The sequence below is a fragment of the Stenella coeruleoalba genome, assembly GCF_951394435.1.
Source record: "Stenella coeruleoalba genome assembly, chromosome: 15".
In the NCBI taxonomy this organism is placed as follows: domain Eukaryota; kingdom Metazoa; phylum Chordata; class Mammalia; order Artiodactyla; family Delphinidae; genus Stenella; species Stenella coeruleoalba.
Window position 1 is genome coordinate 87,672,786 of NC_137161.1, and position 23,917 is coordinate 87,696,702.

Here is a 23,917-nt window from a genome sequence, read left to right on the forward strand (position 1 = left end):
TAACTCTATTTGGGGACAACAGGCACGGGGGCTGTCTCAGCAATCCCAAACTTCAGTCCTGCTCTCAACTGCGGGGATCCCGGCTCAGACACAGGCAAGAAAGTCTCAGAGCCGGAACCCCCAGTGCCATAAAAAGTGGACAAAGCAAGGACTAGCGTTAGAGATGGTAACTTGGGACTGTGTTATGGGAAATTTTTGTGTAATTCCAGAAGGTATGTGGCCACCCAGGGAGACCAAGTCTTTGGGACAAAAAGATTAATAAAGTATAAAGTACTCCTAAGAAGTAGTGTGATAACAATAACACCCGAAGCTTACCGTTCCCAGCACCCTGCATGGTGCTAAGCACTTTTTATATCATAATCACATCCCTAGAAGACCATTCGTAGAACAAAACATCAAAATCTGCTAGCTTGGGACTTCCCTGGTGGTCCAGTGGGGAAGACTCCACGCTCCCAATGCAGGGGGCCTGGGTTTGATCCCTGGTCAGGGAGCTAGATCCCACGTGCCGCAACTAAGGATCCTGCGTGCTGCGACTAAGACCAGGCGCAGCTAGCTAGCTGAATACATACATACGTGCATAATAAATAAATTTAAAAATCTGCTCGCTTAATACCTAGATGATCAGTTTCACTACCACGTGTATTTTAAACAATTCTCATCGTCTACTTACCGCTTCTGTTATTCCAGAAACGCCCGCTCCATTCACAGCAGATACTACAGTTTCAGAAGTTGGCATCTGTTTTGTCACAGAAATGTGGTGGGTAATGTTCTTCAGTATCTGCAGCTCTAAATCTCGTAATAAAATCTGCAAGTTATCCTTATTTACAAATTGAGCAGACAGTTTCTGGAGCAGCCACTCGAGAGAAGATTCGTGCTGATCTCCGGAGAACATGAGTCTGAGAGTTTCTCTGACTTGGGCGTCCACCTAGTAAAATCATTGGTGAATATAACATGAATCTACTGTTTTAGCGAAATCATTTCAACTCTTCACTCTGTCACCTTAGATACCCTGGAAAGATCACACAGCAGTTCAAAATCCATAATGGAAACTTGACACGGTTTCTTCCCTTCATACGAAACTTAAGAACCCTCCAAAGAGGCTGAAATACACTCAGGGGAACAGGGATAGAGGAGAGCACAGCCTAGGTGCCCTGGGTGCCCACGGGACAGCAGGAGAGGGGCCCTGCCCCAGGTGAGGTGCAGATGACAGGGCCCCTCGTCTTCAAACTCAGTCTGAGAAGGAAACAGTCACACACACAACTGAAAACGTAACTTTACGCAGGCTGGAAGCGTCCAAGTGCATTATTTCTACACACACACCGTTATGTGTATAAGCTCCTCTCCTTGCCCCACAGAGAGCGGAAGACGGGGCAGAAGCACCAGGAAAAGCACAGCATTGTGACAAAGCGAGCACATCGACCTCCTCACTTGCAGGCTCTGGAATGCTCCGCCGCACAGCTCAGCCGCGGCCCGGACGCGGGCACTTGGGCCACCTCAGTGCTACTGTCACAACACTGCACACTCGTCCGTGGCCCCTGCACTGGCGCTTTCACCTCTGCGCCCGGAGTCCCAGGAGAGTGGCTGCTCGTCTCAAAGCCTGTGTGCCTCTGTGACCCATGACCATCTCAAGATCTTACCCCCAAAGGCTGCAGGCATTCACAGTCCCCCAGCCATGAGGACACCTGTGTCCCGAGCCAGCCCCGGAGGAGACTGTCACCACCTCGCCATCCTGAGGACTGAGGAGCAGTCATTCATGTGACCTGCAAACCCATTCAGGGAGACGGGTTGCCTGCCGGGCTGGGCCACATCTCTGCTGCACTGCCCCGTCGGCCTCAGTAGCTCCCTGCACCGCAAACTGTCACCCTGGGCCTGCGAGACCTCCTCCCCAACAACCATCCGCCTTTGACTTAGGATGACCTGTGCCACTCCAATGTCCGTGTTTCCATTTTCACGTAGCTATGAATGTCTAGATTTCTTCTTCTGCACGTGGATAGAGGCCTGAGGCAATGTCCGTGGCGTGAGGATGTGATACGAAACCGCAGCGTGACTCTACTTTGGTGAGAAGATACACAACTGGCCCCGCCCCCAATAAAGGTGAGCCCTTGGCCATGCGTGTGTAAAGGAAGGAAAGACATCTCGTGTCACTGGAGAGGCGGGAATTCGAGGGGAGCTGAATTTTTAATTATTCTATTCAAGATGGTTAAAAACTTCAAATATAGTAAAACAAAATTTTTAAAGAAAGTTGAAATTAACTTAATAAACATATCAACTCGAGCGTTTTTATCTTCCATGATAAAACAAAACGTAAAGCTGAGGACACCTACTCTTTCGGATGCCGCGTCCACCTCCTCCCGGCTGGCTCCCAACCGCTGCCGCCCGGACAAGCCTGCTTTCAGACGCCCCAGCTCCTGCTCCAGACGCCGGGCCACGGCAAGGAGGCGCGGCTCCTCGTCGGCTCTGCTGCAGCGGGGGTGACGACAGGATAGGTCAGTCCTGCCAACAGCACGTGCAGGAGAAACGCCCGTGTTCCCCGGGCAGGTCAGCTGTGAACACACCACCCTGTCCCTCAGCAGCACACAAGTTTCAAGCCAAGGCCCCGGAGACTGTTCCCACCTCAAGGTCCGCACGCACACAGACACGCGCACCTGCCCGGGCGGGGGCCAAACCTGCCATGGGCAGCGGTTATGCTTCTCTGGGTGCTGGTGCGGACTCTCATATACTATTTAATATTTAAACCTGTACCTATCGCCTTAAAATTCTGAAAAAGACTTCAGAGAAGTGACAGTGTTTACTGATAATCACTATAAAATTAAATATGAATTTTTCATGCTACTGGAAGAGAAAACTAAAAACATATGGCTTCAGGGTTTTACCTGTAGTGGAATAACTGAGGACATGGAAAGGAGACGTGACCCATCAGCCCCCCCTCAGCAAACTGGGGGCTGGCGAATAAGCCAGAACTGCAAACAGTCCTGATTGCTTTGAGCACCCCCAGCAAACCGGGGGTCTGCAGAGAAGCATTGAGTGCTTTGGGCACTGATCCATGAGATGTCCTAGTATAATCAGTGGTGGGAACGCAAGGAGATGTCCTTGTGCTACTTCAGTCTAATCAAAATAATGGTGGGAACTCTGTGCTGCTTTTGCGCTCAAGGACAAAGCACGGCAGGTTCTCAAGAAAGCGAATTATTGCTTGTATAATTAATCAAAACACAGGGTGCTGCTTTGGCACTTCTGAAGGGTTAAGAAAACAAGTCTTAAAGTGTAAACCTAGATAATGCTCCAATAAAAGCCACCGCAGCAGGACAGACGGCGCTGTTCTGCCTGAGCGGGCGGCAGCCCTCTACTGCTGGGCTTCGGCACAGTCCATCTCGCGGGATGAGCTTGCTTTCGGCCCTGTCCTAAGATAAACTACAACATTAACAACCCTATTTTAATGTAGGCATCGTACATGATGAAATAGTACGATATTACATTTATAGTTGTCTATAGGTAGTTATAGTTGTTGAGACACCAACAGCTCATATCTCAGCAGAGCGCACTCTGGGGTAAACACTGCAGGAGCCACATGGCTTCAGCCAAAAGGTGTTTTGATACGTAAAGGCTCTAAAGGAAAGTTAAAAGCGTGCTAACACTCATACCCATCCCGAGAGGAGGGTGGGTGAGGTCTCAAATCACACGATAGGACCCAGAGAAACACACAGGAGCGAGAGCGGGAAGATGAGAGGTTAACGCTCGTCATCTGCTCTCTCCTGAGTTGAGCGTTGAGCCGGTGAGTGGAGTGGCTGGAGTAACAAAAGGGTAACAGTGTCCTATTCAGATAATGGGGTGGAGAGAACCCAGGTGACAAAACCAAGGGTGTGAAAACGGTGAGCGGCTCTGAGACAGGAAGAAGCTCCATGCTGCCAGGGGACTTCAGGGAAGCTGACAAACGTGCGGAAGAAAAGCCACCAGGCTACGAGGGACCAAACGCCACCCCCCTGAAACTGCTGAGGGACCAGGGCTGTTTAGCAACAAAGAAAGGGCTCAGAGGAGGCCCAGCCTTGGTGAGAGCCTTGCAGCTCAGAAGGCGCATGTCTGGCCCCCTCGAGGGGCTGCCGAGCGGGGGACCAGGGTTGAACTGTGATGCCCGCAGAGCCAGCAGAGGTCCAGGCAGGAAGCCCACTCCACGCTGTGCCATGAACTCACGGCCCGTTCCTCGGGCCCTGAGGACCCTCCCGGCACATCCGGGCAGGGATTCCCCCCAGAGCAAAGCCGGGGACCCCGCTGTCTTTGGTGCTGCATGGAGGTGGATGGTAACAAGCTCCCCGACCCCTCCTCCATCCTCAGGTGCCCTGAAGGGTCTCCCAGAAAGACAACAGTTGGGACTGTTACCACCAACACAGCCCAGTCATCCCAGGTGCAAACAGTGCCCCTTGCTAAGGACGGCACAGCCCCACGTGACAGAGAGGAGCACAGAAGACAGAAGAGGAATTTATCTGGAATTATCCTACCTGACTGTTCTTAGTGCAGTCTGTTCTAATTCCTTCTGGATGGCCTAAAATGTAGGAGAAACAATCCGTTTAAATACACAAGTTACATACCAACTTTCCATAAAATCATATACTTGACTCTATAAACAGAAATAGAAATACACATATTCATCTAGGATTTTTCCCCCCCTTAATTTAAAGCCCAGACCTGCCTGCTGGCAGGCAGGTAAGGGATGTTCACTTTTCAAAGCAGATTTTTAAAAGACGACACACAACGTATACTTAGAGAGGTGCCACAGGTCATACAAAATAAGCAGCTCCTGTAACCAGGACACAGGCCAGGAAGCCAGACGCCGCCGCTGCCGCCGCCACCACCTCGGGTAAGTGCTTTCAGCGTGGCTGGACAAGGAGGAGGACGGCAGACTCACACATGAAGGCACGACTTATTAACACGGCCTGTTCACAGGCGCGGGCGCGCACCGCCCCACGCGAGCCGAGGCCCAGCGGCCACGGAGGCCGTAACTCGACAGAGGCGGGCGACACAGACAGGACCAACGCCAGCTCCCTCACGGAGGTGCGCTTCCTCCTCAGGCACCCTGGAAACATCTCATCAACGGATGGACTGAACTGCTCCCCTCTGACACTGTCAGCAACGCAGCGGCCAGTCCTGAGCTCCCGAGGGCTGTGCGTCTCCCCTGAGGCCCATCAGGGGGTCCAGGCCACCCACTCGGTGCCCCCAGTCCTTGTCCATGTCCACGCAGGTGCCGTCTCCTCCCTCCGCCTGCCCGACACCTGACAAGACTAGGCTTTCTGACCAGAAAATCCCCGGTCAGAAGGTCCAGGGTGAACCTTCACTCCCTTGCCCACAGACACCGTCACCCTGTGGAGGCTGGGTGACAGCGAGGAGAACCGCCCCCACCTGGGAGCCAGTGAGCTGGACACACTTACAAAACATTAAAGCAACACAATGGGGGCTTCCCTGGTGGCACAGTGGTTAAGAATCCGCCTGCCAATGCAGGGCACATGGGTTCGAGCCCTGGTCCAGGAAGATCCCACATGCCACGGAGCAACTAAGCCTGTGCGCCACAACTGCTGAGCCTGTGCTCTAGAGCCCGCGAGCCACAACTACTGAAGCCCGCGTGCCACAACTACTGAGCCCGCACGCCTAGACCCCGTGCTCCACAGCAAGAGAAGCCACCACTGTGCGAAGCCCGCGCACCGCAACGAAGAGTGGCCCCTGCTCACCGCAGCTACAGAAAGCCCGCGCGCAGCAATGAAGACCCAACGCAGCCAAAAATAAAAATAAATAAATAGAAAAATTTTTTAAAATTAAAAAAAAAAGAATATTTCCCTTTCGTTTTATAAAGGATGGCAGCAAACACCCTAAAAGAAGCACTTTAAAGGCTGGGGGCTGTGAGCACAGTAACTGCAGCTGACGCTTCTCAAGGAAATCACGGTGCTGGGGCTGCAAGTGAAAGGTCAAGAGCATGAATACCTCAGATCTTTCTGTCAGTTTTCCAAGAATATCTTCCAGGCTGGAGATGCGCAATTCATGTTCTTGGCGGAGAGTCACATAGTCGGTCTTGAAAAGGAAAATGAATGAACAAATGGTAGAGAAAGTTAAGCAACAAATAAGCCCAAACCTGGCCAGTCAGGCCACGCTGTTTCTACACAGCACAACAGCCAGAGACTGTGGTCACAGCTGGGCACAGCATCCCATGGGGGTGACCTCAGTGACGTCCTCATCTCCGCCTCTGAAACCTGCCCTAAGATAAAAGGCACAAACAGCTTTTCTAGTCACAGAATATTCGTTAAGAAGACTGGTAATTATCAAAAACACCTGCATGGACAGCAGAGCAATTACCATTCATTCAACACACACTCCCCAGGCACCTGCTGTACCCAGAGACTTACACCACAACCACCAAGGGCCCACTCACTCCTTCTTGATCTTTCATATTCGTATAAAGTGTGTGACATCTCAATGGTCATCAGAACCGGTGCTAGAGCCCTCAGAACAGTGCTGATCAGGGGAAGAAAGCTCAGATCAGGCGGCCAACAGGCACGTTCCCCCCCCGACCCCCCGGCTCAGGGACACAGGTGATCAGCACAGCGGCAGAGAGAAAATAAGATTTTTTTCTCAACATAAGTAACTTTGAAAACAGCCTTTGTCCAGCACATCCCCACCCATCTCTTCAGCAGTTCTTAGAAGGTAAATCTGGAGTAAGCGTATCAGATACACTCCCTGGGAAGGTCTAGAAAAATCTCTGCCAGTTATATAATCAAAGGACATCCACACAGGAGACACCACCAGCAGCAAAGAACGCCTGCACATTCTGAACCACTAAAATCCAGTCAGAAAGAAAAACAGTAAGTCATTATACACTCTTATTACAGGAGTTTCATCCACTGATTTTATACCCCACCTTGTTCCAAAATATAACCACAATGACTTATAAAAACATAAGATGACAAATCAGGTGAAGCAAAGCTAAGGGATGAAGGGCAGCTGGGAGGATGACCCCAGGGCACTGGGATGCGGGAGGGTCAGCCGCTGGACTCGGCTGCACGTCCTCACGGCCAGGCCGGGTCTCCTACTGTACAGCCCGCTGGCCCTGGGCACAGCGGGACGGCCTCTGCCCAGCATGGCGGCCACATGTGCCCCGGAGCACCTGATGTGTGGCTGGGGCAACTGAAAGAGAAGCTAAATGTTACTTAGTGTTAATTTGTGTGTGTGGCGGTGGGGGGGCCTCGTGGCTTGTGGGATCTCAGTTCCCGGACCAGGGGTGGAACCCGGGCCACGGCAGTGAGAGCGCCGAGCCCTAACCACCAGACCGCCAGGGAAGTCCCTAAGTGTTAGTTACTTTAAACTCGCACAGCCACATGCAGCAGGTGGCCCACTCTCCTGGAGACACACGTGGGATCAACCTGTGCCAGCCGCTCAGGGAAGGATAACAGGTAGTCAGCACGCTGACCACCAGTGTGTGGCAGCCGCAGAACCAAGCTTCAACCTTCCAGGGTCACCGCCACAATCACACCTGAATAGGGGTAAGTGGTGGAGGACAGCGTGCGAAGGATGAGCTAAATCTGCACTCAGCTCGGCACATCTCGAATCTCATTTTAAAACAAGGAACAGAACACTCGTAACGGTGTTAACTGGATCTCACTGAAATCATCTCAGTTCTACGGCTGAGAAGCCAAAAATAAGCAACTAGTGAGGAATCAACGCAGGACGCCCGGTGGCCTTTGGATGTGAGAACCCCAAGCAGGCACCCGGGGGCCACGCAGAGAAGGTGGAACACGCCTAGTAACTTTGGGAACCAGTGCCTGTCAGCACGTTACAGGGACCCGACCGGAATCGAGAAGATTCACACATTCTGCCCCCAACAGGTGGAACACAGTGGATTAAGCCAGCGGCAGCTACAAACAGGGGCGCAAGCTGATGCCGGGACAGGAGAGCTCAGTTTCCTGAGCCCAGTCAGGAAACAGCCGGCAAGGGGCACCCACCCCGAGACAAGTCGAGGCAGGCTCCGGCGAAGCCAGGCAGAGCCAGGCCGCTCGAGAGCACGGTGGGGCCACGGGGAGCCCTGAGGGGTCCGCAGGCTGACAAGACATGCATGATCAGGGGTGGAGGGTCCCCTCCGGTCGGAGTGCGAACAGTTGGGTGGGTAGTGGGCTCTTTGCTGAGAAAACAGGATCAGGGAAAAGCACTTGGGGAGACAAGGGGCAATGCCTATTTTAAAGATTTCAATCCAAAATACCTAAATTGAATTATTGTGGAACTTAAGAAAATAAACATCAGTTTTGAGGAAAATGGACTGACAAGCCTTTCCTTGAGAACCAAATAAGTGAGACACGTATATACAGGCCTACGGTTTCATAAGGAATAGTAGCTACTTAACTATTTCATGATCTTGAGATATTTTAAATCACAAATTTGAGCTTTTCCGTTCAGTGCCAGAAAAATCTCATCGAATTGTGTTCAATCCATTCACCAATTAAAACGCAGGATAGGGACACCCGTCTGTCCCGCCGCAGCCTGACCTCACTCTTGGGCGTCACCCACGCGCCTCCACCCCCTCCCCCAACGCTGCCTGCTCCCAGGGTGCACCCCACCCCCTACCCTGGCCTCAGACGTGGCATCTCCTCCGGGGGCACCTACCGCAGCTCCCCGCCACTGCAGGCCAGGAACCCACCTGCCATCCGTGCGGCCACCTCTCACTGCAGGGCCCTCCTATTCCTTGTCCCCAAAAGGAAAACACAACACCCGAGAACTCCAAGGTGGCATCACCTGGGAGCCCGACAGCCCACCAGTGCCAGCCCCCTTGAGACGCTGCCCCCACCACGCTCCTCACCGGGGGCCACACCCCCTCATTGCTGCCATCTGCCCGGTCCACCCGCGCCTGCAGTTTCTGGAGCAAGGTTGACAACTCTCCAAGCTTCTTGTCATGGCTGTGACACTGTCCCGACAATGCAGCCACCTGCCTTTCCACTTCACTCATCCGATGCCAGTGGAAAACCTCATCGCCAACCTGAAACAGTAAGAGGTTCCAAAGGTGACACAAATGAGAAGGTCAACCTGGCAAAGGAGAGTACAGTACAGGATAAGCCGAAACAACGAAACAGAGCATTACAGGAAAACGTCAACTACAATACACACACACCCCCAAAGGAAAACGTCCATCATTAGCGATTTCCTTTACGCGGCAGACTGTGGGTGGTTTTTATTTTCTTCTTTATGCTTTCTATACTTTCCAAAGTAATGAAAACTTTCTTTAAGGAAAATGAACTAAGTAATGAGACTGCTTGGAATACAGGCGCGCCTCGCTCTACTGCACTTCGCAGACACTGCATGGCTCACAAATGAAGGTCTGTGGGGTCCCTGCGTCCAGTGAGTCTGTCCTCGCATCTCCCCGACAGCATCTGCTCGCTTTGTGTCTCTGTGTCACACTTTGGTAATTCTCAAAATATTTCAAACCCTCCACCAGCAAAAAGATTACAGCTCATTAAAGGCTCAGATGATGGTTAGCATTTTTTAGCAATAAAGTATTGTCAATAAAGGTCTGTACGCTATTTTTTTAGACATAATGCTATTGCACACTTAACAGACTACAGTACACTGTAAAGATAACTTCTATATGCACCAGGAAGCCAAAAAATTCGTATGATACTGGAGCTGAACACGCAGTATCTCTGAGGTGCGCCTGTATGCATTACTTGAAGTGTTTCGGAACATTTAAGGAGCTGTAAGACATGCTTATTTGACGTTTTAAAATATTTTCTAAGACAGAGTGCCCAGCTGAACTACCTTGCAGTTTACAAGTAATATGGAAACTTACTCTGGAGAACACAGATTGGCAACGCCAGGGAAGAGCACATCCTAACTGATTACCTGCAGAGGCTGGTTCGGGTGCGAAGTGTCGGGTGTGAGCATGGTCCTAGGGTCATCCACCCTCTGTGCTCTGTGGCTGTGCATCCAGTTTAACACAGGCAGGAGTGAAAGAACATCACCCTGGCCCCATAATGAAATACTTGCACCTTGAAGGAGAGAAAAGCAACTGTACACACATGTACATACAGTGCTTTTCAAAAGGTGTACTTAAATGTTCAATTCTTCCACTGATTTACATATATATGCACGTGTACATATTAGTCATCTTAGGTAACAAAGTAAAATTTTACTTACCTAGTAAAAGTAATACTGGAATGAGCAAGATTAAAAACTTGCAAATATTTCGAAGGCACCTAAGGAATGAAAAGAAAAACATTAGGGCTTCCCTGGTGGCACAGTGGCTGGGAGTCCGCCTGCCGATGCAGGGGACACGGGTTCGTGCCCCGGTCTGGGAGGATCCCACGTGCCGCGGAGCAGCTGGGCCCGTGAGCCACGGCCGCTAAGCCTGCGAGTCGGGAGCCTGTGCTCCACAACGGGAGAGGCCACGGCGGTGAGAGGTCCGCGTACCGCAAAAAAAAAAAAAAAAAATCAAAACATTTAACTTGGAAAAAGTAAAAGGCAGGGCTCACTATTCTATATGACCTCTCTAGATAATTTTATACAAAATACCCCCTCCCTAATTTAAAGTGGAAGTCACAGGCTGAGAAATGCAGTTAGTTTTATCTACAAGGTAAGTGGCTGCCTGAAGGAAAACCTGGCCACACGGTGCTGTCTCCCAGGCCCATGTGAACAACCCAGCAGGTCAGTTAACTGCCAACACGCTGGGCTGGGTGCACAGGAGGGCACTTAAGGACCTTGGTCATCGACCCACTGAGGCAACCTGGTGCTGGGGCAAGTGCACCAGAAGGTCCAGGCCTACAGTCCCGAGCACACCCTCCCAGCTGTGTAATCCTGGACACGTCACTTAAACGTTGCGCATCCGGTTTTCTTCAAGGATGACACCTGCTTTTCCTTTCTAACAGGAGTGGTTTGAAAAATTAAGACTATGAAAGCACTTTGCAAAATATAAAATGATTAAATCAAATGATACCATGAAATTAGCACAAAATCAGTTCTTTAAAACACCAAGCTGACATGGTATCAGTTTCCTTACCTTGTAAGAAGAAACACATTCAGCCAAGAAACCAAAGTAACAAACTGGTACCATCCAACCCCAAGCCACCAGAATACTTCAGATGCTGCCTTCCCTAAAAGAGAAAACACCACACATTCTAAGGAAACGTTCGTAGGAAAACCAAACTCCTAATGGACTGGTTTTGTGAAGGCCAAGCTAGCAGCATAAGGAAATATACTAACAGATGCTTTGAAAGTATATTAAGATGAAGGAAGTTAGGGATGAAGTATATTAGGACAATGCTTAGTCATCACAGCAGGAATATCCATAACTCAAACACAGGAACGTAAATAAGCCACAAAGCAATAAGTCATACACAAGACAAGATACAAAAGAGTAAACACCAAACCCATGCGTTCTCAAGTACAGTACTTACAACAACACCCAATACACTGGAGAAACAATGAATGCCATGCAGCCAAAAGCACAGTATGTTAGCATTTCTAAGTAATAAAGGATGGAACACGTTACATCAAGGATCAAAGCATGTAAACCGAAAATGCAATGTTGACTTGGTTAGGTGAACAGTTTACTGCAGGTGCTTAACTGCCAACAGCCTAGGAGCGAACGCTAACATGGAAAGCCAAAATAACCACCTGGACAGGCCACCGCCAACCACAGCACCGCTGACACCGTCCTGGACACAAACCCTCCCGTGGCTCCGACCTCGCGCAGCGCCTGCACCGAGAAGTGACCTGTGCCGGAGAAGATTTGGGCGGGAGGGGCACCTTCAAACACCAGCCCCACAGTCCCGACGCGGCAAGAGACACCCACCTCGTGGCACTGTACCAAAATCCTCTCGCATCAGACAGTCAACAGTCTCTCCTCAAGAAAAACAATCGACTACTTGAAGTCCAAGCAAGATGCTGAAACTAACTTATGGAAACCCTGCTCTGTGTCTGAACAGTTTTCACTCGCTTCTGCCTATCGACACGTAGGATGTAAAACGCAGACGTTTCCTATAAACCCGCGGGGCCTGGCTGGCAGCTACCCTACACGTGTGCACAGCTGCTGCTGGCAGAATGGGTATTGGAAAGACAGCACAATCGTTTAAAGCAAGTAAGATTCCATGGACACCAGCAGTTAACATGCTCTGGGTGAGACAAGAGTTACGCAAACAGCAAGATGAAAATCTTCCTACAGCCCAGTGAAAAAATATTTTGGAATTATAACCGGTAGTCCCACTGGATGACAAAATAAAACACAATTAACTTTATACCGAAAGCCACATATATAAAGCAGAAAACTGCTCGTGAAATCAATTCCTTTCATTTTTAAAGAGTGACCGCTGGAAGTAATACACCCACACCGGCATTTGCGTGTTGACTCCTGAAAACATTAAGCAATTCCAACACGGCTGACGTGCAAAGAAACGGTTTTTTAAAAAATCTATTGCTTTATGTTTATTAATTAACAGTTAAGAGACAACAAATTTTGAAGTTCAGCTTTTAAAAAAAGCTGCTATAAAGGCGCCCTTCGGCAAGACACTGACAGGTACAAACTGGATTTCTCCATAGCACCCCGGCTGCACAGGCTCAGGACGCGGCCCGTTTCCCGGGCGCGGGCCGACTGTACCCCATGCAGGACACAGTTTCTTCTAAACCGTTCATTTCACCTGAAATATGTAACTTTCCATACGCTTAATTTATACTAAATACACTTACAAAGAAGCTTTTCAAGAGCCATATTCTCCATATTTTAAGACAGTTATTATATTCCTGTTTTTACTGAACACCTGAATTCCAAACACAAAGAAACAATGAACAAGGAGCATTTGCGAAAACACGACAGAAACAAAACACAAAAGCGCGAGAGACAACCTGCATGGGACAAGGCGAGCCCCACGGTCCCTGCCAGCCCTCCTGGCCATGAGGGCTGCGAGCGGGTGGCGGTGTGTGTTTCCAGGTGCTTCCTCCCCTTACAGTCATCGCCTGTGGGGTGGGACAAGCAGTTAATTGGACAGATGAACACGCAAACCCTGTCAATCTCAACGGTGCGCAGCAACGGCAGTTTGAAAAAACTAGGAAACTCAATTATGAAAAACCAAAATCCCAGCCAGTGTCCCCTGGTGGCTGTAGGCTCCTGGTGTGAAGGGGGCAGCGAGAGCCCCGGCCCCGTCCTAACCAGTGGGGCCCCAGGACGGCCTAAAAGGATGGCACAGGTGCGGCCGAGCCATACTTACACAGCGACGCCCCGTTTGCACGGAGGTGGCCGTCCTCGCCGAGGGGCTCTCTCACATTCATCCTCCCACAGTGACTGGAATGAGCTGCAACACAGGCGAGAGGGGCCTGAGCCCGGGACAGGAGCTCTGCAGAGTGGCCGGGTCGGGGTGGTGGTGGGGGTGCAGGCCGGGGGCGAGGTAACTGCCTCGCTCAGGAAATGCCGTCAAGTCCCGCCAACCTTGGGCATGCCCCGACCACCACACAGGATGGGCCGGCTTCAAACATTTTTGAAACATCATTCTAAATGCCAGTCAGATAAATTTTTTGCTTTGAAGATGGTCGTAAGAATAAAAAGATGAGTGTGTTAACTTTTTATTTAATGTTTAAACCCTGATCAACTTCCAGGAAACATCCAGAACTGCACAGAGAACAGGGAGAGAGATGCACAGCAAGGCTGCGAGAGAGCGAGGCCGCAAACGACGCGAGGAGAGGGCGTGAGCGAAGCGCCACGCGGGGAAAAGAGTGTTTTCTCCACCTTGAAAGCTCTATTTGGTGGAAAAAGGAGGAAGAAAGTATTTAAATACCTTTTGATTCATGGCTTTTTGACTCACAGCTTTTTGATTCGCGATCTTTTGATTCATAACTTTTCAATTTGTAATTTTCTGATTCATAATTGAGCTTCATTAAAGCCACTTGGAAGAGCTGAACTAAGAACGAAGGAAAGGACGCCGAGGTGCGCGTGACCAGCGACAAGATGCTATCCCTGCAGCGAGCGGCGCGGCCTAGTGAGAAACCGTGAACACAGTTACTCCTCTCGCAGCACGCGCTCCCTATGTCAGAGCCTGATGACTCACTTTGGGCAAAGTGGAACCCACTTTTTTTTCGGCTGTGCCTTGCGGCTTGCAGGGTCTTAGTTCCCCAACCTAATAAGCTCGGGCGGTGAAAGCGCAGAGTCTTAACCACTGGATGGCCAGGGAATTCCCTGGAACCCACTTTTTTAAATGGACACCAGAGACACACACTCGGGCCGAGTTGCAAACCAGCCCCATCCTGGAGCGCCAGCAGCACCACATCTCTCCCACAGGCCGTCTTCCATAAAACATCCAATCTGAGGTCACTTCACCCCAATGCTGTTTATGCACACGCTACCATCTTTAGAAATTGGCAAACGACTTCTCTTCCCTGACCTCCGGCCCAGCCATCCCACTGTGTTCCCAGCCTCGAGAAGGCCTGTCAGCGAGAAGCAGCCCCTTCAAGGACATCCGCTACAGCACGTGCCGCAGGGTACACAGAGACACCCGACGTGGCCACCTGAGGCTCCTTTTCCTCAGCACCTGGAGCACCAGGACAGTGCGACCTCTATAACCTACAATGTGCAGGGTGACAGTCTGCAAATCACAGTGGCTAGAAGTTTTTATTCTTAAAAAAGTTATTTGTAGTGAGGTGGATGAACCTAGAGCCTGTCATATAGAGTGAAGTAAGTCAGAAAGAGAAAAACAAATACCATATCCTAACACATATATGGAATCTAAAAAAAAGGTTCTCGTGAACCTAGGGGCAGGACAGGACAGGAATAAAGATGCAGACGTAGAGAATGGACTTGAGGACACGGGGAGGGGGAAGGGTGAGCTGGGACAAAGTGAGAGAGTGGCATGGACATCTATACACTACCAAATGTAAAATAGACAGCTAGTTGGAAGCAGCCGCACAGCACAGGGAGATTAGCTCGGTGCTCTGTGACCACCTAGAGGGGTGGGATAGGGAGGGTGGGAGGGAGGGAGACGCAAGAGGGAGGGGATATAGGGATATATGTATACACATAACTGATTCACTTTGTTATACGGCAGGAACTAACACAACGTTGTAAAGCAATTATACTCCAATAAAGATGTTTAAAAAAAAAGTTTCTTCACTGAGTGGCAGCTGAAGTATGAGGCTTGTTCCTGCACAGTGACTCCATGGGACGGCCTGCAGCCGGGGCTGCTCGCCAACGTGCCCAAATGCACAAATACCCAGCCCGTTCACTCACCCCCGGCTCAGCTCCCTGAGTTTAGGGTACATGCGTGAGGCCAGTGGGGACTGGAGAGGTCTGAGTTGGAGTGATTTCAGAAGAAATAAAATCAGAGCTTTCCCCCCGCAGATAGCCTGAATAAAGGAGTAGGCTATCTGTGAATTGGAGCCCTGAACCAAAACAAATGTAAACCTGGGGCCAGGAGCCCCCGAGTGTCAGGGCCAACTCTGTGTTACCCCACTCACACTCTTCTTTGTTTTACACCGCAGCATGAACTTTATACAGAGGTCGGACAAAAACAGAAAAATTCATGAAGAGGTAACGCAGGATCTGTCTCACTGACAATCAGCGACACCAAAATCCATTTTTCATTCATCAAATCGGCAACATTTTAAAAGAACAAAAATATAAACACTTATTTAGCAAGAGTACATGGAATGGGGACCCTCACGTGGCCATAGGGAGAGGGCAATCCTGGGCAGTCTTTTGGGAAGTCAACTGGAAGAATCTATTTAAACTGAAATTGTAAACAATCTTCTTTTCTCAGCAGTGATAAGTATTTATTTAGAAGCTGCTGGGCGGAACACTTTTTAAAATATATTTAGTCGCTAATCGCGGTTTCTTCAGGAGGACGGGCTCCATCAGAGCTGCTCCTCCATAAAGCCGGTCAGTAGTATTTCAGCTGCTCAGCTCAGAGGCCAAGCCGCAGCATGCCACGCCGCCCACTTCAGCCTCAGCCGCTCGGCAGTCACAGCTGTCCAACCCCGAAGTCAGCCAAGTTGGCTGGTCCCTCTCCCGGAAGCAGCAGACGTTTCAGTCCTTACTTCTCTAAAGACTAAGGCTGATTCAATTAGCAAAATTCTGCTCAAAGCACCCAAGACAACCGACAAAGTTTCAAAGGAATGACTTTTCATTCACTCATTCATTCATTCAGACCTATCTTTTCTAAGTTAGTTTACACCTTCTACTGGGGGACGCAAGCATTGCCTTAGGCAAGAGAAAAAACACAGAAGTGTGTGTTTTCAGATTCCAATTCCCTGGGTCCTTCTGTGCGGTTAGCCCAGGGGCCAGGGAGGCCCGAGGCGCGCTGGCCCACATAGGAGCGCCTTTTGGCAGAGCCGGGTCTCCCGGGTCTCCAGCCCCTACAGGTTTCTCACACAGGTGCCAGCCCTCACAGGAGTACTGAATCTGTCCATCTGCACGCATCCTATCAGCACCTTGCTTTGGTGAGCGCTGTTCGATGTCCCAGGGAAAACACATGGAAGGCCTTTAAAGCCTTTCTGACGTGGCCCAGAAAATCACGTTTTGTCAACAATGCACTCAACCTGAACCTCAAAAGGTTTCAGAATCAGAACCTACGTGGCTCAGGCGGGATGAACGATGTTTAATGCACACCTACGCTCCTTCTGGCCTGCCTACCCCGAAGACTTGTGCACATACACAAATACACCCAAAGAAAACACTGCTTTTAAAAGTGTACAAACAAGAAAGCCTGAATGTCCACCTAGACACTGACTAAACAAATTTCGATACAACCATAAATGCAATATTAGACAGGCATCAAAAAGAATGAAGTTCATCGCAATTACCATTTAAAATGAAAAAAATTGCAAAACCATGTATTTGAAGTAAAGACAAAAACACACTCCATGTTTCTGTAGGAACATGAAAGCAAAATTCAGGTGGTGCTTACACAACACTGTGAAATACCAGTGGATTGTACACTTTAAAATAGTCGGTTAATTTCATGTTGTATGATTTTCACCTCATTAAAAAGGCAGGAGAACCCACAACGAACAGGATTAGCTGCAGCTCCCTCCAGAAGGGAAACCAGACAGGGACTGGGGAGGGACAAGGGGTGACTTAATTCATCTAGTAAATAAATAGATAAATTTAAAGGTTTAAAGATTTCACAATGAGAATATAAGAAGAAGAATAGAAAGAAAGGAAATGTGGGGTGGGGGTTAACTTATGATTGTGAAGAGTTACCCATATTTTGAGTAAATATGCCCATGTAACAAATTCATGCGGTGTGACCTCAACCACGCAATAAGAGTGAAAAGCCTCTGGGTGTAGGTTATGGGTGATTTTAATTTTCTTCCTTGCACACCTCTGTGGTTTTCAAAAGTTCTTTGATAAATGTTTTACTCAAATAATTAGAAACTAATTTTTTCAGAGGTAACAAATTAGCATTGGGTCTACAAACCACTGCTATAATCTAAAAGAGCAAGGGGCATGATAAGAATAGAAGCTCAAAGCAAATAACAGTATAGTAACTTGTTTACTCCACCAAAATACTCAAGACCGATTTAAGCAGGAAGTGGGATGAGTTTCCAGAAGCTGCCACCAAAGCTACCACGGCTGACCTTCCCTCTGAAGACACAGCAACCACACAGCTGGGTTCAGGCCCACCATCCTCCATGCTGTCAGAACAAGTGGCTGCATTGTTGGTGACGCAGACGTAGCTGGGGGACAGCAGCAAACACTGCCACAGACAGGCGGCGACCTGTGAGCACCACGACTCCACCAGGTACCGTTTGTGGAACGTGCTTTTACTCTGAGAAAGGTGTTGTGCTCAACTCAGCAACGGCACACTTCAAAATGCAGCCTCAAAACCCGATACACGGCATGCCAGGTGCGGAGTCCCGGCCCTGGGAGAGCACTCAGAGGACACAGCGTCTTGGGGAGGGCGCCCTGCAGGCGAGATGCCTGGGGCCAGGTCCAAGCTCCATCACTTACCAGCAAGTGTCTGAAGCTGGCTGAACCTCAGTTTACTGGTCTGTACAATGAGGGTGACAACTGTCCAGCAGGGCTGCTATGAGGGTCAGTGAGGTCATGGGTACAGAGCGCAGGAGGCAGAGTGAGCGCTCAGCGATGCTGGTCTCTACAGCACCCACACGATCCAGAAACTGTTACAGAGGAAACGCTCACATTGATTCTGCCACCCCCTTCCCCTCACTGTATTCCCACACTGCTCTATTAACGCTAAGGAGGTCGGTAACACTACAGCAGCCAAAACCCAAAGGTCTAGAAACGAGGATGAGACGCCGAAATAGAAATAACTGTCAGTCCAGGTATCATCCTTCATCATGTCAAAGTCACCATTTGAGAAGTATGAACTGGGCATCCTCGTGCGCAGGGCACAGCCAGGAACACAGGGATAGACAGACAGCGCCCCGCCCTCCTGCACTGTTCTGTCCAGACCCTGTCCACCTGCCCGAGCATGTCCTCTGGCTCTGCCAAGCACTCCAGTGCTCAGATTAAACACACAAGGTACCAAGGGCTTGGAAACAAGGCGACACATTTCAAGTCGAGGACTCCCAGCCTCCCTATGTGTTCCCTTAAGGCAAACAGTGATCACAGCAGCCGCGGAGCCCCGAGCCTGGAGGGGCACATCGGTCACACGGTGGCCCCCAGAAGGGCCTCTGTAGCTGTGTTCTCCCCAGGGGCCCAGCAGCGAGGCCGACTCAGTCTGGTCCAGGTGTTGATCAGAGCTGGGAACATGGGCAGGCCCGGGCCCTCTGTGGTCAAGCTGGCGCACCGGGGTCCCAAGGGCCTCCTCTGCCGGTCAGCAGGGCCAAGGTTGCCCCGCGAGACCTTCCACCGTGCCTGCCGCCCTCCCAAACAAGGCTGGTGTGCCATGTGCCCCCCAGAAGCTGCACACTCCCGGTAAGCTGCCCCTGCGGTCACGGACTCTCACCCACAACAGAGACCAGAGACAACACGTCCCTGCCTCAAGCATCACCGCCTCCCACCCTGACTCCCTGGGCGCCTGGCATCTGTGCCCCTAGGAAAAGAAGGAGCGTCTGCAGGTGACTGCACAGCCCACAGGTCCAGTTCAGGACGAGGTTTCTCCTGCTTACTCCAAGTTCAAATTTATGGAATTCCAAACACTCCCAGGTACAAAAAGACCAACCACATCAGATGTAAGTTGAGAGAGGAGGAACAAAGCTAATTTTTGGTGCATCTCTTAAACTTTTAAAGGATAACTTTGAGTTCGAGTCTACAGTAGAAACAGTGCAGACACTGAGGCCTATAAGACAAGGTTGATGAAAAGAAAAGGAAATATCTAATATTTGGACGTGAACTCTTTTTCTAACTTTTAAAAGAGCAAGACTTACGTTTCTGACTCCTATCCCGCGAGTAAATCCTTGAGGCCGGGCCACGGGCAGCGGAGTACGCGGTGAGCGCGCCTTTGCGCTCAGAAAGGAGGCTGCAGTCGCTGCAGGTGTAGCCGTTGCTCCCTGCTGCTTCTACGGCCCCTGCGGCCACATCGCCGTTTCCCTGAATGGCAGCTTTATTCCCACCTGAAGTTTGCAAGAAGGAGATGGAACCTGCTTATTACAATCTGCAAACACCTAACTAAAACCTCCATCTTGAAAAATGTGGGGAAGAAAAGGATGAAATTACCTTTAAGCTCTCCGTCATCGTCAAGACCTAAAAAACACACATATTTTTGCTGTTGAGCTCAAATTATTAAAACAGAACAAAATACACAAACTCAAAAGTAAAGGTTACAATGGTTAATAAATCAGTATCATGGCACTGGTCAAGACTGACTTCCTACAACGCCTAGAACTAACAGAAATGTCTCCAGGTACATGCAGATGCTTGCTTTCAATTCCAGGTGAAAGCACAGCTCTGGAGAAAATACCTTCCCACACGCTCTGTTCTCACGCACTCTCACACTGTCTACACACACACACACGCTGTGCACAGAAGAAGAGGCAGGAACCTCAGCACCAGCACACTTGCCTCCTCTGCTGCCCGCGAGCTACTTTGCTAGTGAGCAAAACAGAATACGAACTCCAGGGCTTCCCAACTCAGCACATAAGGTTTCTGGAACTAATCTAATCTTTAATTCTTCTCAGAAGGGCCAACCGGAACATCAAGGGGACACAAGCAGCTTTGCGGCCCCTCAAAGCCATGGCCCCTGTGGCCATCGAGTCCTCCACAGGGAGGACCGGGGTCACGCTGCTGCCTTAGTCAATACAGGTCATAAGCCACATCGTTTCCTAGGGTCAATTCATCTACACTAGATGCTTTCCAGTGAGACAAAAATTGCTGTCTGGAACTTGAAATCATGCTGGTGAGTTTACCAATGACTTTGCTTAAACATCCCACAAAAGTCATGCATTTAGACACACAGAGTTAATCAGACTGCCCTGACCACTCCACTCCATCTTCCACATCGCGACACACAATCGGCAGCTGGAAGCAGTTTCCCTGTGTTTCCGATCTCAGTCCAGAGGAAGGCCTCCAAACTTCCTGGGGCTCCTTCCCCCCAGTAAGGGGAAAAAGGACAACCTGGCCATGACACCCCTTCTTCCCAGAAGAACCGGAGAAATCACTGGAGATGACTCACCCCAGAAGTGGTCCACTTTGGTCTGCTCGCGGATCAGAGACTCGTCCAGCACAGGAGGCCGCAGACAAGCCGCAGCCCGCGTGGCACTGGAGCCGCTCTGGCTGACAGCCAAGGACAGGACCTTCCTCGAGGTGTGGTTGATACTAAATGCCGGCTTGTGTGCACTGCTGTGCTGCTTTGCTAGTCTAAAAAGGAAGGAGAAAGGAGCAAGTCTACAGACTTTTTCTAGTATATACAAATGATTACATTTTACCAACACAAAATCTTTGCCTGAGAATGAATATACTACTGTTAAAGCAACGTGTTCTTATGCCCTTTCTGCTGTAATGAGACATCTGTTAATCTAAAAAAGGAATTGTTAAGCTGGGCTCAAGAACTCCTCCTAAAATTGTACACACAAAGTAGTTCTCAGATTATTTGGGGCCTCATGACCCAAAAGTGGTTCAAACTAAAAATAACCTAAGAATAAAAATGACCTATATTTTGAAATTATATGATTTATAGATTTAGTGTCCCCCCCACCATTTAAAACAAGTAACTGCATCCACAGGCACATTCCGCACTGTTTCTCAGTCACTAGTAAAGGTGGAACAGCATCAAGTACAGCGAGGAGAGGCTGTCGCCAAAATCCTTCCTGTACTGGATCTACCACAAGGATGGAGACAAAGCCCTTGAAGACCCTCCCCACTGAGGGAGTGAGAAGTGAGCAAAAGGCAGGGAGCAGAGACAGGAAGGCCCCCATGAGCAGATGCACCGGGAAACCTGGTTCCAGCGTTGCTCAGGGACAGAGAACCAGCCTGTTACAGCCGTGGTTCCCATAGCAGTACCTGCATGAACACCCCAAACCAGGATATCCAAGAACCTCACTGCAAATGAACCCCAGGAGGCCGCTGGGCGTGCAGTGTGTGAGTGTGAACCACAGATGGGGAGGTGACGCCACAGACACCAGCGCCCAGCCTTGCTGTCAGGCCAGTGTCCCATCACCTCTCAACAGCCACCATCCCACTCCCAAGAGTGGACCACTCAGGCAGGAAGCTCGTCACTCTTACATGAGTGATGTTAAAGGAAAGCTGTTACTTTTATTCTTTATCTCTTTATCTTTAAATGGCACAAAGATCCTGCACACTTTTGCCCCTTCTTGGGCACAAATAAGTGATGGGCACGTGGAGAGTTCAGAAATCAAGTGAATAGGACAATCATAAATACAGGTAAACATCTAAACTTCACGCCTGTATCTGTCAGTTCACACAGATTTTGTATACAGACTTAAAGCACTAACAACACAGACACCTGCAGGGCCACATGATGATGGGCAGGGCTCCTCCCTTAACTGCTGGTGGGGCCTGCTACGCAGATGAGCTGGGAACACTTGCCCCGAACGGGATGGGTGCCCGCATCCCTCTTTACACCAGCGCCAAACAACCCGCACACCCCAGCCCTGGTTTCAGCCTCATTCACAGTAAAGCTACGACCATGTGTGCAGTTGTGTGTGTACACACATATCTGTAAATTCGAGAGAGTGAAGTTTTACAGACCGAAACCTCATGTGTTTGGTTTTAACTGCTTTCGCTCACCTGGCTGCTCTGTCCCCAGCGGGGCCATCCTCAGCGGCTCGGGCTGTGGTGACCAGGCGCAAACTGCGGCGGGACATTCTTGGAGAATCAAATACAGGATCCAACTTGTGCTCAGTCTCGAAATCCAGAGCATCAGAAGAATAACTTGAACTAGAAGGAAAAAACCTCATCATAGATGAACACCGCTTGCCACACCACTTTGAAGAACAAACAAATAACAGAACGTGCAACCTAGTGTGAGTTTTTAAAAACAGCACATGCCACAACTAAGAGTCTGCATGCTGCAACAAAGATCCCGCATGCCACAACTAAGACCTGGCGCAGCCAAAATAAATAAATAAATAAAATATATTTTTTTTAAACGAGAAAAACAGCCATCACTATGTGAAGCCTTTCCGACAGAGCAAAAGCAAGCTGGCACCCAACTTGCTCAACAACTGATGCCCCTACATTTGCTCTGATCACAGCACATGTGAAATGAATCCCCCAGCTGCCTGGTGTTCAAGGCTACACCCGGCCCTGGGGAGCACGTGAGGACGTGCTAAATTCACGAGACTCCCCACCTAGGAATGAGATTAACGTTGTTAGAAAATCATAACCGTTTACTAGCAGACGCTGTCTGATAAAGCAGTTAACAAGACAGTGACCACTACGTGACATTTAATCCGAGATCCCAGTAAGTCACTGAATGAATCAATGTAAGGAGAAAAGGAAAAGCCAGTGACTGAGCCACCAGCGCACTTTGCATTTAATTCATCATAAACCCAGAGACAAACTAGTACACAGAAAAGCCACTCCACTACCCTTCCACATTATTATCTTAAACCAAAACACAGATCCTTCTGTGCTGTCAGCAAGTTTTCCAAATCCAGAAACGTGAGTTGAGAACCTGTTCTGTGCCTCCTTGGGGGCGGGGATCCTACAGACAGTCCAGCAGCCGGGGCCACCAAACAGTGAGGACTCCACACCTCCAGGAGGTGAGCTCACAACCCGACAGGAAGGAGGAAGGTGAGAGAGGGAGGGAGAGGCCACGACTGCCACAGGAAGCAAAGCAGGCCAAGAGAGGAACTGCAGCCCAAGGCACAGAAGGTGGGGCTGCAAGAGAACCTCGGTCCTGGCTTCAACCAAAGGGCCTTCGCGCGCATGCACGCTAGAGGACAGCCTGCACCCTGGAGGCCCTGGGCAGGCCCCGCTGTGGCAGAGAAGGGAGCTCCAAACCCCTCAGGTAGTTTATCCGCAGGAAGAGGTGGAGACGCTGGGGGCACATCCAGCAGGCAGTGGGAGGACAGACCCCGCTCAGGACAGCAGACCACTGGGCTAAGGGTCTGGAAATCCACGGTAACCAGAGGTATCTGAGTTAAAGTAAATGGGCTTAAGAACATTTCCCCGTTTTATTTTATATTATAAAAATATTTTCAGAATCAAATTCATCATAAACTTATCAGATATGACACTAGAAACTGTTAAATCAAACCCTCAGAAAGTTATTACAAATTGCTTCAAGTTGTCATATCCATTTGAGGCGTCACACATAACTTCAGGAAAAGGTCCTCCTCAACTTGAGAGGCTGGAGTGGGGCAAGACAGAGGCTGCCCTAACCCACACTGAGCAGCAAGGACGCTAAACTCTACCTAATTTTAGTATAAAATATGCTTACTTTTCTTCCAAGATTATTTTTAGTATTTTACATAACTACAATTCTCGTTTAAGAAAATTGTTATTTCAAGTCAGAATCTACCACGTAAGAATGGACCAGTACCCCTCCACCAC

At 49.7% G+C, this 23,917-nt stretch overlaps 1 protein-coding gene across 9 annotated transcripts in view; it reads right to left on the bottom strand.

Moving 5' to 3' along the window:
- The window catches only part of SUN1 (Sad1 and UNC84 domain containing 1), a 51,840-nt gene that overhangs the window by 9,313 nt on the left and 18,610 nt on the right, over positions 1-23,917 (bottom strand). For 2 of the 9 annotated variants that reach the window (XM_079944269.1, XM_079944265.1), the window contains exons 3-18: positions 22,148-22,297; positions 20,574-20,758; positions 19,619-19,645; positions 19,330-19,515; positions 13,782-13,979; positions 13,218-13,301; positions 12,856-12,966; positions 11,632-11,730; positions 11,015-11,108; positions 10,156-10,214; positions 9,862-10,007; positions 8,825-9,001; positions 5,965-6,051; positions 4,491-4,534; positions 2,325-2,460; positions 671-925 (exon numbers count right to left, since the gene is read on the bottom strand). In XM_079944269.1, coding sequence (XP_079800395.1) covers positions 671-925; positions 2,325-2,460; positions 4,491-4,534; positions 5,965-6,051; positions 8,825-9,001; positions 9,862-10,007; positions 10,156-10,214; positions 11,015-11,108; positions 11,632-11,730; positions 12,856-12,966; positions 13,218-13,301; positions 13,782-13,979; positions 19,330-19,515; positions 19,619-19,645; positions 20,574-20,758; positions 22,148-22,297 — 2,038 coding nt within the window. Of the gene's footprint in view, positions 1-670; positions 926-2,324; positions 2,461-4,490; positions 4,535-5,964; positions 6,052-8,824; positions 9,002-9,861; positions 10,008-10,155; positions 10,215-11,014; positions 11,109-11,631; positions 11,731-12,855; positions 12,967-13,217; positions 13,302-13,781; positions 13,980-19,329; positions 19,543-19,618; positions 19,646-20,573; positions 20,759-22,147; positions 22,298-23,036; positions 23,157-23,917 lie in introns of those variants that run through there. The other 7 variants (XM_079944272.1, XM_079944268.1, XM_079944267.1 and 4 more) reach the window with 7 other exon arrangements.